Raw genomic sequence first — 15,419 nt, 5'->3', positions numbered from 1 at the left:
AACGTGGTTTTATTTAAACAATTTTTTTTTACATTTTAGTTCAAGATCAAGTTAAAATACCGATGCAGAATTGCTTTTTAACTGCTATAAAATTACAAACTACCCGTCGCCACGTTTTCAATGCACTTCGAATGGTGTTTTTAGAAACCTTTTTTTTTTTTTGCCATATATATAAAACCCATCTCAGCAAATAAAACATAATTAAAAGTTCAATGCAAACTCTCAACAGCGTTCAATAGCTAACGTTATCTCCATTTCACTATGCTGGAAACATAGTATTAATTGGCGATCGAAATTATAATTGTCAATAAAATGTTGTAATTAAAATACCTACCTAGTAAAGGAGGCGAAATTTTTAAAATAAAAACAATCGAAATTACAATTACTTCGTATGGTGTTGGTTTAGTTTTTATTCTATCTGCCAGGATAAACAAATAATTTCTGCTCGGTACAAAACATTTCCTTCATCTAATTAAAATTCTGATCTGTAAATTTTCATTTTAAATTATTTGTAATGAGCTTGCTATTTGTAGTTCTGTTTTAACTGAGTAGGAATTTAATGTGTTATATTGAGCCTATTCCGGATAGGGAGTGGTTGGTAGGGGATGGAATTTTAAAATTGTATTTGGATAAAGAAAGTGTGTTCATGCGAATTAATACTACCAAAGGTACTCAACTAGCAGCAAAAAATCAGGAGGCGACAATGTCACAAATACGTGTTCATTCTACTGATAAACAGGTTGAATTATTTTTCCTGAAAAAAAATTGACCACATACATGTAATCAGATGACTACAATGCTTGCAATAATTTAATCTTCAAATATGTGTTCAACATTGTCATTGACACTGCGCTAGCAAACGATAATGTGTCACTGAACGAATTCTAGTCACATTTATTTTCATTTATTTATTTATTCAATTACGGTAACAATAGTAGGCACGGAGGCCTTTTTCACATTTGCCGTTTTAAGATAAAAAAAATAAAACAACAATTTAATAACAGCATTAAAAATCCCGTGCTCCAACAAAGTGAATCTTTTGTAAATGTACCAACTTGGGAGCAAAACAAAACAAAAAGCAAAAGAAAACACAAACACAATGCAAACACAAACAACAACAACAAACAGTCTTTTATTCTTGCTTACAGAAAAGGTCTTGCTTCTTTGTGTAAATTTAGCAAATAGCGCTATCAGCATCATAATTTTTTTAGGATGCTTTGTGGCTCTTTGGATTATTCTGCGAGCCTTATGGCGCCTAAGTTAGTTTTAAGGAGCCAGGAGCCTTATGCTTCGCTTCTGCTGTTGTGTAATTGTGTGGTCCTTTCTACGTTCCTGACACACGGGCGGTCACCAAAGTGTGTTCTACTTCATTATTTCGATACATAATTAACGTACACTTACCTTTTTAATGCGGTAGTTTCACGATATTATTTATGACCCAAGTGCAGGCATTCTATACATTTAAATAACTCTGTTTAAAAAAAAATCATATGTCACTAGTCTAAGAACATAGGTTTGGTAACGCATTAATAAAACTTTTTGTTACATATTACTATATTTCTTCTATTCCCGCGGCAACGCGCGGGAACGGTTACCTAGTAATTAATAAGAATCTCGTTAAATCATCATGTCTGTCAATTATTAAGATAATAAATTTACTTTTTCGTTTTTCTGCGTTTTTCTTCCAATTAGGTTTTATTCATTTTTATTTTCTCGCTAACGAAGTAAAGAGGAAGTGTTGTAATGGTGCAAAAACTAGTCCTCGATATTGCTTCGTTGAGGAGGAGATACGACTTAAAGCGACTTAAAGCTGCGGACATCCATCCATAGATCCATCCATCCATAGATTCCCAGAAATGACGAGTTAATAAACGCAATTCTCCAGAATGGAAATTGCGCTAAAAAAATTAGAGATATAGACATAACACAGAGTCTGAAAAATATAGTTTTGAAATTTTTTTCGTATGTCTGTGTGTGTAATTGTGTTTGTGTGTATGTGTGTCTTTAAACACGATAACTTAAGTACCGTTACAGCTTCATTGATAAAGTTTCATCTTTACGTATTGTATCAAATGTGTGTGTTGTAATGGCGCAAAAAAAAAAATTAGAGATATTTACAAAACCAAGAGACTGAAAAATATAGCAATTTATGCTTATTCCAATTAGGCCTACTCCAAAACGCATTTACATTTATAAAGTTCTAATAATATTCCGAACTATTATATAGAGATTATTTGGCTTTCCCTTGGCGCGGAATTATTTTTTCTACGAGATTCTATTCTATTTTTAAAAAGTTTAAAAAAAAAAAAATGGATTAAAAATCAAGTGTATATCACAAAGAGCCATCTCTCTCATCTTTATATAATGCTTGAGACAGTTTAAGGGAGATAGCTCCTGGTTTATTTTTAACAAATTCTTGATAGCAATTATTATAAACGTATGTTAATGTTGTCTATCTTATAAATTCTTAAATTTTCAACTGATAAGCAAGTTTAGATTTGTATAACAAACTTAAACATTTTAAAATACTAATTTAAGCTACATTTAAACGTGTTGTTAATCTTAATTTAAAATAAACCGTACGTGATCTCCCTTAAACCTTCTGGAACATCTAAAGCTGGCAAATAGCTGTTTACGACAAATTAACGTAAACAATAATGAAAAAAATAGCAACTACAACTAAATCTAAACAGAAATTTTTATCACTTAGAGCAATTTTTACAATACTTTTTTTTATCGAACATTGTAAATTGCTGATTACTGGACTTTCCCTTTGGTAGACGATAACTTATTTTTGGATTCATCTACACCTCAATGGCAACCCAAGTTAGACCTGCATAGTTAAATTGGCTGTCTTCCCAGGTACTACAGACAAGTTCCATTCCAGTTGCTGTGACGTTTCTTGCATAAAACGAATACCTAATTTGTTTGGCGTTCCACATATCTAAACCATTTAAAATCACCGTGACAATAGGTGGATTTTTGAAAGGCTTAGTAAATGTGACTGCCTGGGCATGAAGACGAGCTTTTCCAGATGCTTGGTAGTTATCAGAATTCCCGCAAGAATAAGATCCTTGTTCAAGCAGAGGTGGTTCGAGATCATTGAGCAGAGTTGTGACCAAGCCACACAACTGATTTGAAGCAGACTCCAATCCTAAGACATCACCATAATAAAATAATATTAACTTAGTTATACACAACTGAGTATAATTTGTAATATTTTATTATCTTATAACTTTACAATTTTGTAAAAAAAAATAATCACTCATGTCGATAAAATTTACATAGTAATAAACGTTAACTTTGCTCATTGTTATTAGAAATTCGTTGGATTGTGAAGAGTTTGTGTTTATTTTTCTGTTGACAATTCAATGCTTACCATTACTTGACGATATCAGTGCTAGTAGAGTACACAGAGATATTGTAATTTTGGAGTTCATTCTTGAATTCAATCTACAATGCAACAACACAATAAAAAACTACTTTATTTACTTTTTGTTGAATAAAATCTTGATTTTTAAAAGTAACGTAATTTACATATTTAAAAACACACCCGATAAACTTTATATTATATATATATATATATATATATATATATATATATATATATATATATATATATATATATATATATATATATATATATATCTTCTAGTTGTCACCGTTGGGCAAAAATAGTTGCAGATATTAGGGAGTTCGCGAACTGTAGACTAAATCCTTGCAACACTTATCTTTGTCTAATAATACTATTCAGCGGCTAATGCAGATATGTCCGTAGATGTTCAAGAACACTGTTTAAATGAAGTTAAACTTCACCATCTTTTGTTTTTCAAGATGCTGAATAAACAGAGAAGTTCGTGTTCGCAATTGCTTGTTTTTACAAACTTTTATTTAACTCACTTCCTCTGTCGTCAGTCTGTCGTCAGTCTAGATCGAAACGCAGGAGTGAAAATTCGGACACTTCTGCTTGACCGATACGATTCACAGTTGGCACGTGGGTCAAGACATAAAGACAATGCATAGTGACATTAAGTTTGACTTAATTGGATGCCTATTTAATTTTTTATGAATTAATAAAAATTTGGACCGAATTAGTAGGCATGTCTATCCAACCACACCACACGCGTCATCACGTTCAATAGCTGCGCCATCACGTTTCAATCGGCGCGCAATGGTTTTTAGTCATGTAACTCTAGTGTAAATAAAAACATGTAAAGTACTAAAAAAACTTCATAAAAAACGTTTTAATATCAAGCTTTTATGTACTAATGCACTAAAAAGTAGAACATAAATTATAGACTACCATTTTAATAACTAGAAAGAAAAGCGTGGGTCTCTTCCTAAATATTAGTGAAGGTATCCAATAGATACTAAAGTGACCCACGCTTTTCTTTCTAGTTATTTAAATAGTAGTCTATAATTTATTTTCTACTTTTTAGTGTATTAGTACATAAAAGCTTGTTATTAAAACGTTTTTTGTGAAGTTTTTGTGAAATATATTCATTCATATAGCAAAGAAGATATTATGGAGAAAACAAATGCGCTTTCTGAAACGGAATGATTAAAATAGGAAAACGGCTATGCTGTTTTTACTGATGGTGCGCCATCTATGTTTGGGTCAAAATCATGCTTTTAGAATACAGTAAAAGATTTAGCTCAATAACCAAGGGGAATCAAGTGCATGATTCACTGGTATGCCCTCGCCAGCAAGACTCTTTTGGTTCCATAGCTATTAAAAGTCGTATATAATGTTAAATCTGTCTTTTTAAAGAACTTAGCCAATACATGAATAAGATACAATATTTTGCTTTTCTACACTGCAGGACGCTGGATGTCAAAAGGGAGTATTGTGATTCGTGTTTTTGAAAGATAAAATCAAGTTGTTCTTGGAAGTGCAAGGGAAATTTCTGAGGGCGACGCCCCATCAGTAAGGTGGTGCAGTTTGCCATCCATAGTTCCCCAGCGGTTATTTTTTCACATGGGGTCCGTTGATTGGGTGTCCGGCACCCTTCGGTGGTGTAACCCTGTGCGTCCCGGGCTCCCCCATGAGCACTACGGAGCCCGTTATTGTTTTAATGAGCGCCATACACTAGGAATACGTTGAAATACTAAAACTGATAACTTAATCGAATAAGGGGTGTCCTCCAGCGCATCAGCAGTTGTAACGGATGGATGCCCCGAGTTACCCACCGGCTACCAGTGTACACGAGATCCGTAGATTGGGCATTCTGCAAGGTACTACTTGATTCAATGGTCAAACTGCAACATGGGCGGCTTTCGACGCCCTCGGCGTACGCATGACACCAATTACACGAGTATTCTACATTAGGGACACGGTGGGCCTCTACGTTTGATTAGTAAAACTAATTAGATGTTGCATCTGGTAACCAGTCACTCCCGCGCCGCCCCTGACACCGAGGCGGTCGTCGAAAAGTATTCAACCTCACTATTACAGAGAATGATGTTATTTATTATGAAACAAATTGTAGATAAGCCCATTCGGTCAGTAGCTTGGCCATTCTAAACATCAAACATACAGATCGCAATAAACGTATTAATCAGTTAACAAATTTAAAAGTATGAAAAAAAACAGATCTCAATAAATCATGAGCAATTTTAAAAAAAAGTGTTTGGTTTTGCATTTCCCCCCACTCTCATTAATCTTTAATTATTTTAGCTGGATACAACACAGCTTTGACAATAAATTTTATAATGATGTGTCAAAATGTTAGGCATAAATGTTGTCATCAAATGCAGACCGCAAGTCTGCCCCAGTCTTAAATCACGCTACTGTATTTGATTACTTTAAAAAACAAATTAACTGAAAGCATGTAACATGTTTAAAAAATACATAATAATATCGTATACAATATGAAATGTACATAATATTTATATTAATTAAAATCCTTTAATGTTAATGTTAATGTTAATGTTAATGTTAATGTTAATGTTAATGTTAATGTTAATGTTAATGTTAATGTTAATGTTAATGTTAATGTTAATGTTAATGTTAATGTTAATGTTAATGTTAATGTTAATGTTAATGTTAATGTTAATGTTAATGTTAATGTTAATGTTAATGTTAATGTTAATGTTAATGTTAATGTTAATGTTAATGTTAATGTTAATGTTAATGTTAATGTTAATGTTAATGTTAATGTTAATGTTAATGTTAATGTTAATGTTAATGTTAATGTTAATGTTAATGTTAATGTTAATGTTAATGTTAATGTTAATGTTAATGTTAATGTTAATGTTAATGTTAATGTTAATGTTAATGTTAATGTTAATGTTAATGTTAATGTTAATGTTAATGTTAATGTTAATGTTAATGTTAATGTTAATGTTAATGTTAATGTTAATGTTAATGTTAATGTTAATGTTAATGTTAATGTTAATGTTAATGTTAATGTTAATGTTAATGTTAATGTTAATGTTAATGTTAATGTTAATGTTAATGTTAATGTTAATGTTAATGTTAATGTTAATGTTAATGTTAATGTTAATGTTAATGTTAATGTTAATGTTAATGTTAATGTTAATGTTAATGTTAATGTTAATGTTAATGTTAATGTTAATGTTAATGTTAATGTTAATGTTAATGTTAATGTTAATGTTAATGTTAATGTTAATGTTAATGTTAATGTTAATGTTAATGTTAATGTTAATGTTAATGTTAATGTTAATGTTAATGTTAATGTTAATGTTAATGTTAATGTTAATGTTAATGTTAATGTTAATGTTAATGTTAATGTTTAATGTTAATGTTAATGTTAATGTTAATGTTAATGTTAATGTTAATGTTAATGTTAATGTTAATGTTAATGTTAATGTTAATGTTAATGTTAATGTTAATGTATTAATGTTAATGTTAATGTTAATGTTAATGTTAATGTTAATGTTAATGTTAAGTTAATGTTAATGTTAATGTTAATGTTAATGTTAATGTTAATGTTAATGTTAATGTTAATGTTAATGTTAATGTTAATGTTAATGTTAATGTTAATGTTAATGTTAATGTTAATGTTAATGTTAATGTTAATGTTAATGTTAATGTTAATGTTAATGTTACTGTTACTGTTAATGTTACTGTTAATGTTAATGTTCATGTTCATGTTAATGTTAATGTTCATGTTCATGTTCATGTTCATGTTACTGTTCATGTTCATGTTCATGTTCATGTTCATGCATGTTTATGTTCATGTTCATGTTCATGTTCATGTTCATGTTCATGTTCATGTTCATGTTCATGTTCATGTTTATGTTGTTAATGTTAATGTTAATGTTAATGTTAATGTTAATGTTAATGTTAATGTTAATGTTAATGTTAATGTTAATGTTAATGTTAATGTTAATGTTAATGTTAATGTTAATGTTAATGTTAATGTTAATGTTAATGTTAATGTTAATGTTAATGTTAATGTTAATGTTAATGTTAATGTTAATGTTAATGTTAATGTTAATGTTAATGTTAATGTTAATGTTAATGTTAATGTTAATGTTAATGTTAATGTTAATGTTAATGTTAATGTTAATGTTAATGTTAATGTTAATGTTAATGTTAATGTTAATGTTAATGTTCATGTTCATGTTCATGTTCATGTTCATGTTCATGTTCATGTTCATGTTCATGTTCATGTTCATGTTCATGTTCATGTTCATGTTCATGTTCATGTTCATGTTCATGTTCATGTTCATGTTCATGTTCATGTTCATGTTCATGTTCATGTTCATGTTCATGTTCATGTTCATGTTCATGTTTATGTTCATGTTCATGTTCATGTTCATGTTCATGTTCATGTTCATGTTCATGTTCATGTTGCTGTTGCTGTTGCTGTTACTGTTACTGTTACTGTTACTGTTACTGTTACTGTTACTGTTACTGTTACTGTTACTGTTACTGTTACTGTTACTGTTACTGTTACTGTTACTGTTACTGTTACTGTTACTGTTACTGTTACTGTTACTGTTACTGTTACTGTTACTGTTACTGTTACTGTTACTGTTACTTTTACTTTTACTTTTACTTTTACTGTTACTGTTACTGTTACTGTTACTGTTACTGTTACTGTTACTGTTACTGTTACTGTTACTGTTACTGTTACTGTTCATAATTCCTATAAAAGAACGAAACATGAAAATCCGGTATCGATACCGCTAATATGGTACCTAGTTTATGAGACATTTTGCACAGTCTGCTAAACGGATGAACCTAAAATAAATATGCTTGCTAGAAAGTCAAATAAATAATGAAGATATTCCGACTAAAAACCGAGTTAGTCTCAATAATTTACTATTTTAAGTAAATTTTTGAAAAGTCACCATTAAACTCAATATGGGATTAACAAAAACAAGTAAAAAGTAGAAATAAGAAGTATACTGCAGTAACTATCAATTACCGCTGCTAATTTGCAGTAACTATCAATTACCGCTGCTAATTTGAAGGAGGGCATATATAATTGTAATTTTAATTGCGTTGTATCGTTTTTTTAAACGGTTAACATAGCAATGCGAACGACTACATTTGACTTAGGTTTCTTGTGCACGAAAGGCTCAGAGCCTTTTACGTCAAATTCTATTTACTTGTGCAACTAGCTATGTTATAGCAATGTGCGAGAATTTTATATTTTCCTTACGTTATGCGAAAGAGTAAAACCTGTGGCAACTATAAAAATTTAATTAAGTAAATATATACAATTACCCTAATCTTTTAATCATAATAAGACAATAAGACAATGGATTACAATTTAAAAGCACAAAATGGTGTAATGTTTACTTTTGTATATTACTTTTATGGTTCCCAAAAGTATAGCGGAAAAAAGAATAAAGGAAGGATGGACTACCACACTACCACCAGCCTTATATTAAAGATATTTAGAATGTTAAATAAATACTGAAAATAAAAAAGTTTTTAAAAATCTTTTTAATAACAAGCTTTTGTGTAATAATGCACTAAACATTAGAAAATAAATCAATAACTACTATTTTAAATAACTATAAAGAAAGTCGTGAGTCTCTTTCTAAATATTAGTAATAGTATTCAATAGATATTTAAGTGACCCACTCTTTTCTTTATAGTTATTCAAAAGTATTGTATAATTTATTTTTTTATTTTTAGTGCAATATCATCATAAAAGCTGGTTATTTAAACGTGTTTTGTATGATTTTTTTTTCTTGTATTTACTTTTGCGCGTTGAGTTTGCAGTGTACACACACACACACACACACACATATATATATATATATATATATATATATATATATATATATATATATATATATATATCACAGTGAGTGATAGAATGTCTTAAATCATAGTATGAATATAGTATGAATGTAGGTCCTAAAGCGACAACTTCAGCGACGACAAATTATATATATATATATATATATATATATATATATATATATATATATATATATATATATATATATATATATATATATATTATTACAAAAAATCAGAACATCGCCACGTAAAATAATTGGTCTATACTTACATAGTAAAGAAGAACTTTTTACCACAACTTCAATTATGTTCAATGACAACGACAACTGACATAAAATTGCACACTTTATATACAAACAAAATAAACAAAAAAAAGTACACTAAGTGCTGATTAATTGCACGTTCTTTTAATCTAGCTAACAATCTGGTTTTTAAGTTACCCTCATTTACTTTAGATGAGTCATCAAATGAGCAAAGAATATAATAACAGACGGTCTGGTGTTGAAGCAATTTTTGCAATGGTGCAATTTATAAGGAGCGGTTTGCTTTTTTAGTGGTGTTCTTTACTGATTTTTTATAAGCTTTCGTTTATAGTTGCAAGTTTTGTAAAGTTCTAATCGTTGTTTCTTATTTTAAAAACGTAAAATCATTTGATTTTCGCATAAAGAATTTCATTTAACCTTGGTTAATAATTGTTTTTCTTCAATATTTACTTTCTTGAAGTTGAATACATAGTATTGTAATTTTGTCCATATGTCTCTGTGAGTGTATGTACGTGAGTGTGTGGGTATGTCTGTAAACACAATAACTTGAATACTGTTATAGCTACATGGATAAACTTTCATATAACAGTTTTATATTAAATTTGTAGTTCTGTGTCAAGTTTTCAGTTGTTTTTTTTCTGTAACCTGAAGTGGAACTTATTTTTCTTCAATTTTGTTTCAAAAGCCTATAACTTGAGTATCATTTCATATAGATAGAGAAACGCAATTTCACATTTCACATGCAATTTCTATTTATCTGCCAACTGTCGAATTTCCAGTAATTTCTGTTGAACGTTATTTCCATTGTCTCAAAGACGTGAATGAACCAATAAATTCCAAAAAATATTTCGCACTCATTGTTTTGTGTTTACTTGGTGCAAAATTCTTTATTCTACGCAGTTCTATCTATTTTTAAAAAAATTTAAGTAATTAAAATGCATTGAAATCAGATCTCTAATTTTGAGAATGATATATTTTAATACAGTGGCGTAGTGTATGTCACCTGGCGCGGCACTTAATATTGCCACCCCCCCCCCCCCCCGTAAAAAAGTATATATATATACATACATACATATGTATTATATAACAGTTTTATATTAAATTTGTAGTTCTGTGTCAAGTTTTCAGTTGTTTTTTTTCTGTAACCTGAAGTGGAACTTATTTTTCTTCAATTTTGTTTCAAAAGCCTATAACTTGAGTATCATTTCATATAGATAGAGAAATGCAATTTCACATTTCACATGCAATTTCTATTTATCTGCCAACTGTCGAATTTCCAGTAATTTCTGTTGAACGTTATTTCCATTGTCTCAAAGACGTGAATGAACCAATAAATTCCAAAAAATATTTCGCACTCATTGTTTTGTGTTTACTTGGTGCAAAATTCTTTATTCTACGAAGTTCTATCTATTTTTAAAAAAATTTAAGTAATTAAAATGCATTGAAATCAGATCTCTAATTTTGAGAATGATATATTTTAATACAGTGGCGTAGTGTATGTCACCTGGCGCGGCACTTAATATTGCCACCCCCCCCCCCCCGTAAAAAAGTATATATATATACATACATACATATGTATATATATATATATATATATATATATATATATATATATATATATATATATATATATATATATATATATATATATATATATATATATATATATATATATATATATATATATATATATATATATATATATATATATATATATATATATAAATATATATATATATATATATATATATATAAATTTTCCCATTCAAACCATATATTTATATATATATATATATATATATATATTTATTTATTTATATATATATATATATAACAAATGTCGAAATTCCGCACCAGCAATATGAAGCAGCTGGTACTGAAATAACCCACATGCGTGGTTACACTTCAACAAGCCCTTCTTTTGATGTCGTTTAAACGCAATTCTAAATCTAACTTTAATTATCCATAGCTGAAACATTTGGCGAGTTGTAAAAAAATGCAAGGTAGATGCAAAATGTATTTATGCTAATAGAACCACCTGTCACAAACGGACAGGTATAGATAAATGCATAGGTATAGGTATAGGTATAGGTATAGGTATAGGTATAGGTATAGGTATAGGTATAGGTATAGGTATAGGTATAGGTATAGGTATAGGTATAGGTATAGGTATAGGTATAGGTATAGGTATAGGTATAGGTATAGGTATAGGTATAGGTATAGGTATAGGTATAGGTATAGGTATAGGTATAGGTATAGGTATAGGTATAGGTATAGGTATAGGTATAGGTATAGGTATAGGTATAGGTATAGGTATAGGTATAGGCATAGGCATAGGCATAGGCATAGGCATAGGTATAGGTATAGGTATAGGTATAGGTATAGGTATAGGTATAGGTATAGGTATAGGTATAGGTATAGGTATAGGTATAGGTATAGGTATAGGTATAGGTATAGGTATAGGTATAGGTATAGGTCTAGGTCTAGGTCTAGGTCTAGGTCTAGGTCTAGGTCTAGGTCTAGGTCTAGGTCTAGGTCTAGGTCTAGGTCTAGGTCTAGGTCTAGGTCTAGGTCTAGGTCTAGGTCTAGGTCTAGGTCTAGGTCTAGGTCTAGGTCTAGGTCTAGGTCTAGGTCTAGGTCTAGGTCTAGGTCTAGGTCTAGGTCTAGGTCTAGGTCTAGGTCTAGGTCTAGGTCTAGGTCTAGGTCTAGGTCTAGGTCTAGGTCTAGGTCTAGGTCTAGGTCTAGGTCTAGGTCTAGGTCTAGGTCTAGGTCTAGGTCTAGGTCTAGGTCTAGGTCTAGGTCTAGGTCTAGGTCTAGGTCTAGGTCTAGGTCTAGGTCTAGGTCTAGGTCTAGGTCTAGGTCTAGGTCTAGGTCTAGGTCTAGGTCTAGGTCTAGGTCTAGGTCTAGGTCTAGGTCTAGGTCTAGGTCTAGGTCTAGGTCTAGGTCTAGGTCTAGGTCTAGGTCTAGGTCTAGGTCGAGGTCTAGGTCTAGGTCTAGGTCTAGGTCTAGGTCTAGGGCTAGGTCTAGGTCTAGTCTAGGTCTAGGTCTAGGTCTAGGTCTAGGTCTAGGTCTAGGTCTAGGTCTAGGTCTAGGTCTAGGTCTAGGTCTAGGTCTAGGTCTAGGTCTAGGTCTAGGTCTAGGTCTAGGTCTAGGTCTAGGTCTAGGTCTAGGTCTAGGTCTAGGTCTAGGTCTAGGTCTAGGTCTAGGTCTAGGTCTAGGTCTAGGTCTAGGTCTAGGTCTAGGTCTAGGTCTAGGTCTAGGTCTAGGTCTAGGTCTAGGTTTAGGTCTAGGTCTAGGTCTAGGTCTAGGTCTAGGTCTAGGTCTAGGTCTAGGTCTAGGTCTAGGTCTAGGTATGTGTATGTGTATGTGTATGTGTATGTGTATGTGTATGTGTATGTGTATGTGTATGTGTATGTGTATGTGTATGTGTATGTGAGTAGTATATTAGGTCCCTTTTGGAGCGAATTCTTGGCGGAGGAGCTGGTGGGGATGCGCAAAGACATATAGTAAAATACTCGGGAGCAGGATGCGCGGGTGGCGCAATGACATATAGTAAAATACTCCACCAGCTGCCGCAGGGTGGTGGAGCAGGATGCGCGGGTGGCGCAATGACATATAGTAAAATACTACGCCAACTGGGGTTGGCGGAGGTGGAGGTGTGACGTAATCTCCGTTGACATTGTGACGTAATCAGCGATATTATGACGTAATTATTGACCTTGTGACGTCATCATTGACCTAGTTACGTAATTTTTATACATTTTTTAATGAGTTTTAATGAGTTTTTTAAATTTTTAATTAATTTTTTATTCAAGAGTTACGTAATTTGATTATTTGTTAATTTTTATTGACTAGTTACGTAATGTGATTTTAATTACTTTGTTTATATTGTGTAATTTTTTATTGACCTAGTTACGTAATTGGATTTTAATGAGTTTTAATGAGTTTTTTAAATTTTTAATCAATTTTTATTGACTAGTTACGTAATTTGATTATTTGTTTACTTTTTAATTAATTTTTATTGACTAGTTATGTAATTTAATTACTTTGATTGTTTAATTAGTTTGTTTACTTGTTGTTTAATTTAATTACTTTGTTTATATTGTGTAATTTTTATTAACGAGTTACGTAATTTGCTTATTTGTTTGAAATTCATTTTAATTAATTTGATTTTAATTACTTTGTTTATATTGTGTAATTTTTATTAACGAGTTACGTAATTTGATTATTTGTTTACTTTTTAATTATTTTTATTTTGTTTATTTTTAATTTTATTTTATTTTATAATTAGTTAAATTATTATTAACTTGTTACGTAATTTGATTTTAATTACTTTTGTTTATTTATTTATTTGATATATTTCTTTTCTTTGTTGTTTAATTTGTTGGTTTGTTTATTTACTTGTATGTATGTTTAATAGTAAACGGATAGGAGTGTTGGTGGATGAGAGGGGGAGTAATGATGGGGTTTGAGGGTAGGGGTGCGTTAGCGTGTACTTTGTGAATAACATACATTAACAACACCTGTTACTCGCTAATGGCACCCGGCACGTAGCGATTCACCAGCAAAGTTTTTCTTTTTGTGAGGGACCGTACACTGTCCGAGTTAATTTTGGTCACACCCATTGGACCATCATCAACTTGATAGCCCACCTAATTAAATTTTTTGACACCCGTCATTGATTTATGTGGGTTCGCGAAGCGATCCCACCGGGAGGTATGGTAATTAACGCGAAGCCAGCGTTAAGTGTGGGAACATCTGTTACCACGTTAATCGATTTTACCGATCGCGTTGTTAGCTCCGCGAAGTACATAGGTCATTATGCAACAGCTGTTGTGCGACAGCTGGTGGTGTAATTAGGCCGATCAACCGGACATTACCTTGTTGGTTTTCTAGTACGCGTATGCTACACGTATATACACACACACAAACACACACACACACACACACACACACTAAAATTAGAACAAAAGTCTTCTTATATTTTATTTGTTTATTAACGTTTTTCCAATTCATCAAAGGCTTTTAAAATTTCATCCTGTAAACTTAATAGGCGCTCAAAGCAGACGCGACTCATACTAACACCAGAATTTGTAGGAAAATTAAGATCGGTCCCATCTATAAGCTCTCTAAGATTTAAAGTGTTTTTGTTCATGAATTGGCTGACAATCGCCAATTTAAATCCGGTGTGATTCATCGTTCGTATTTCCGTCACTTTATTGTTACCTCTGGCCACAAGTATCCAATCTTCATTAGACATCTTGAAATAATCTTTTATAATTAGTTCCAATAATTTGAAGTGTTAAACGTAATATAATACGATCATTAATATATTGACGATTCGCTAACGCCGAAAAGGGTTGTAATATAACTTTTAAATTTGCACCGCGCGTTTAATCGAAAGAGCTAAGTAGTTAACCGCAAAGCTACCGTTAAGTGTGGCGACAGATGTTACCAAGCGGGTGGTGGTAAGGTGGTGGTAAGGTGGTGGTGGTGGTGGTGGTGGTGGTGGTGGTGGTAAGGTGGTTGATTTTTTAATTAGTTTAATTTTTTAAATTTTAATTATTTTAATTTATTATTTGTTTGAAATTGAGATACATGTACACACACACACACACACATACGCGCGCGCGCGCGAAATTCATACTAGGTCGATAAAGGCGGAGAGAACTTATAGGTATTCATTATCATGGTGACAACAAAAGCGATCCTTATTTTATTTACATGAAAGCGTGTTTTCCAAAAAGTGTCGCCATACCGTTGTCATTTTCGCAGCGGGGTTTATTTTAAGTGCACCTCGTGCACGTTTGTTTACATTTTAAAAGACGTGTCCCGTGTCTTCCCCACATGTCTTCCCTAACAGAGAAACGAGAGGAAAGACAACTGTTCTAAAATTAGAACAGCCTTGTTTACAGCCACGAGTAGCG

The 15,419-nt window shown here is 31.4% G+C and overlaps 1 protein-coding gene across 1 annotated transcript; it reads right to left on the bottom strand.

Annotated features, from left to right (window-relative positions):
* Positions 1-2,804: 2,804 nt before the first annotated feature.
* On the bottom strand, positions 2,805-3,440 carry LOC131951139 (uncharacterized). Its single transcript, XM_059313429.1, has 2 exons — positions 3,380-3,440; positions 2,805-3,154 (listed from the first exon to the last, which is right to left on the bottom strand). The coding sequence occupies exons 1-2, from the start codon at positions 3,438-3,440 to the stop codon at positions 2,805-2,807; spliced, it is 411 nt and encodes a 136-aa protein (XP_059169412.1).
* Between the last annotated feature and the right edge of the window lie 11,979 nt (positions 3,441-15,419).

The sequence above is a fragment of the Physella acuta genome, unplaced genomic scaffold (genome assembly GCF_028476545.2).
Source record: "Physella acuta isolate Inbredline_101_S28 unplaced genomic scaffold, ASM2847654v3 ptg000801l, whole genome shotgun sequence".
Classification (NCBI taxonomy): Eukaryota; Metazoa; Mollusca; class Gastropoda; family Physidae; genus Physella; species Physella acuta.
The sequence above is the reverse complement of the archived record's forward strand: the minus strand, read 5'-3'. Positions and strand labels throughout refer to the sequence as shown.

What these genes read in the sequence shown, in the direction of transcription:
- LOC131951139 (XM_059313429.1), bottom strand. Translation starts at nt 3,440, where the DNA reads ATGAACTCCAAAATTACAATATCTCTGTGTACTCTACTAGCACTGATA. An exon ending in ACTGATATCGTCAAGTAATG is followed by an intron (nt 3,155 to 3,379) that starts GTAAGCATTGAA and finishes GTGATGTCTTAG; the next exon opens with GATTGGAGTCTGCTTCAAAT.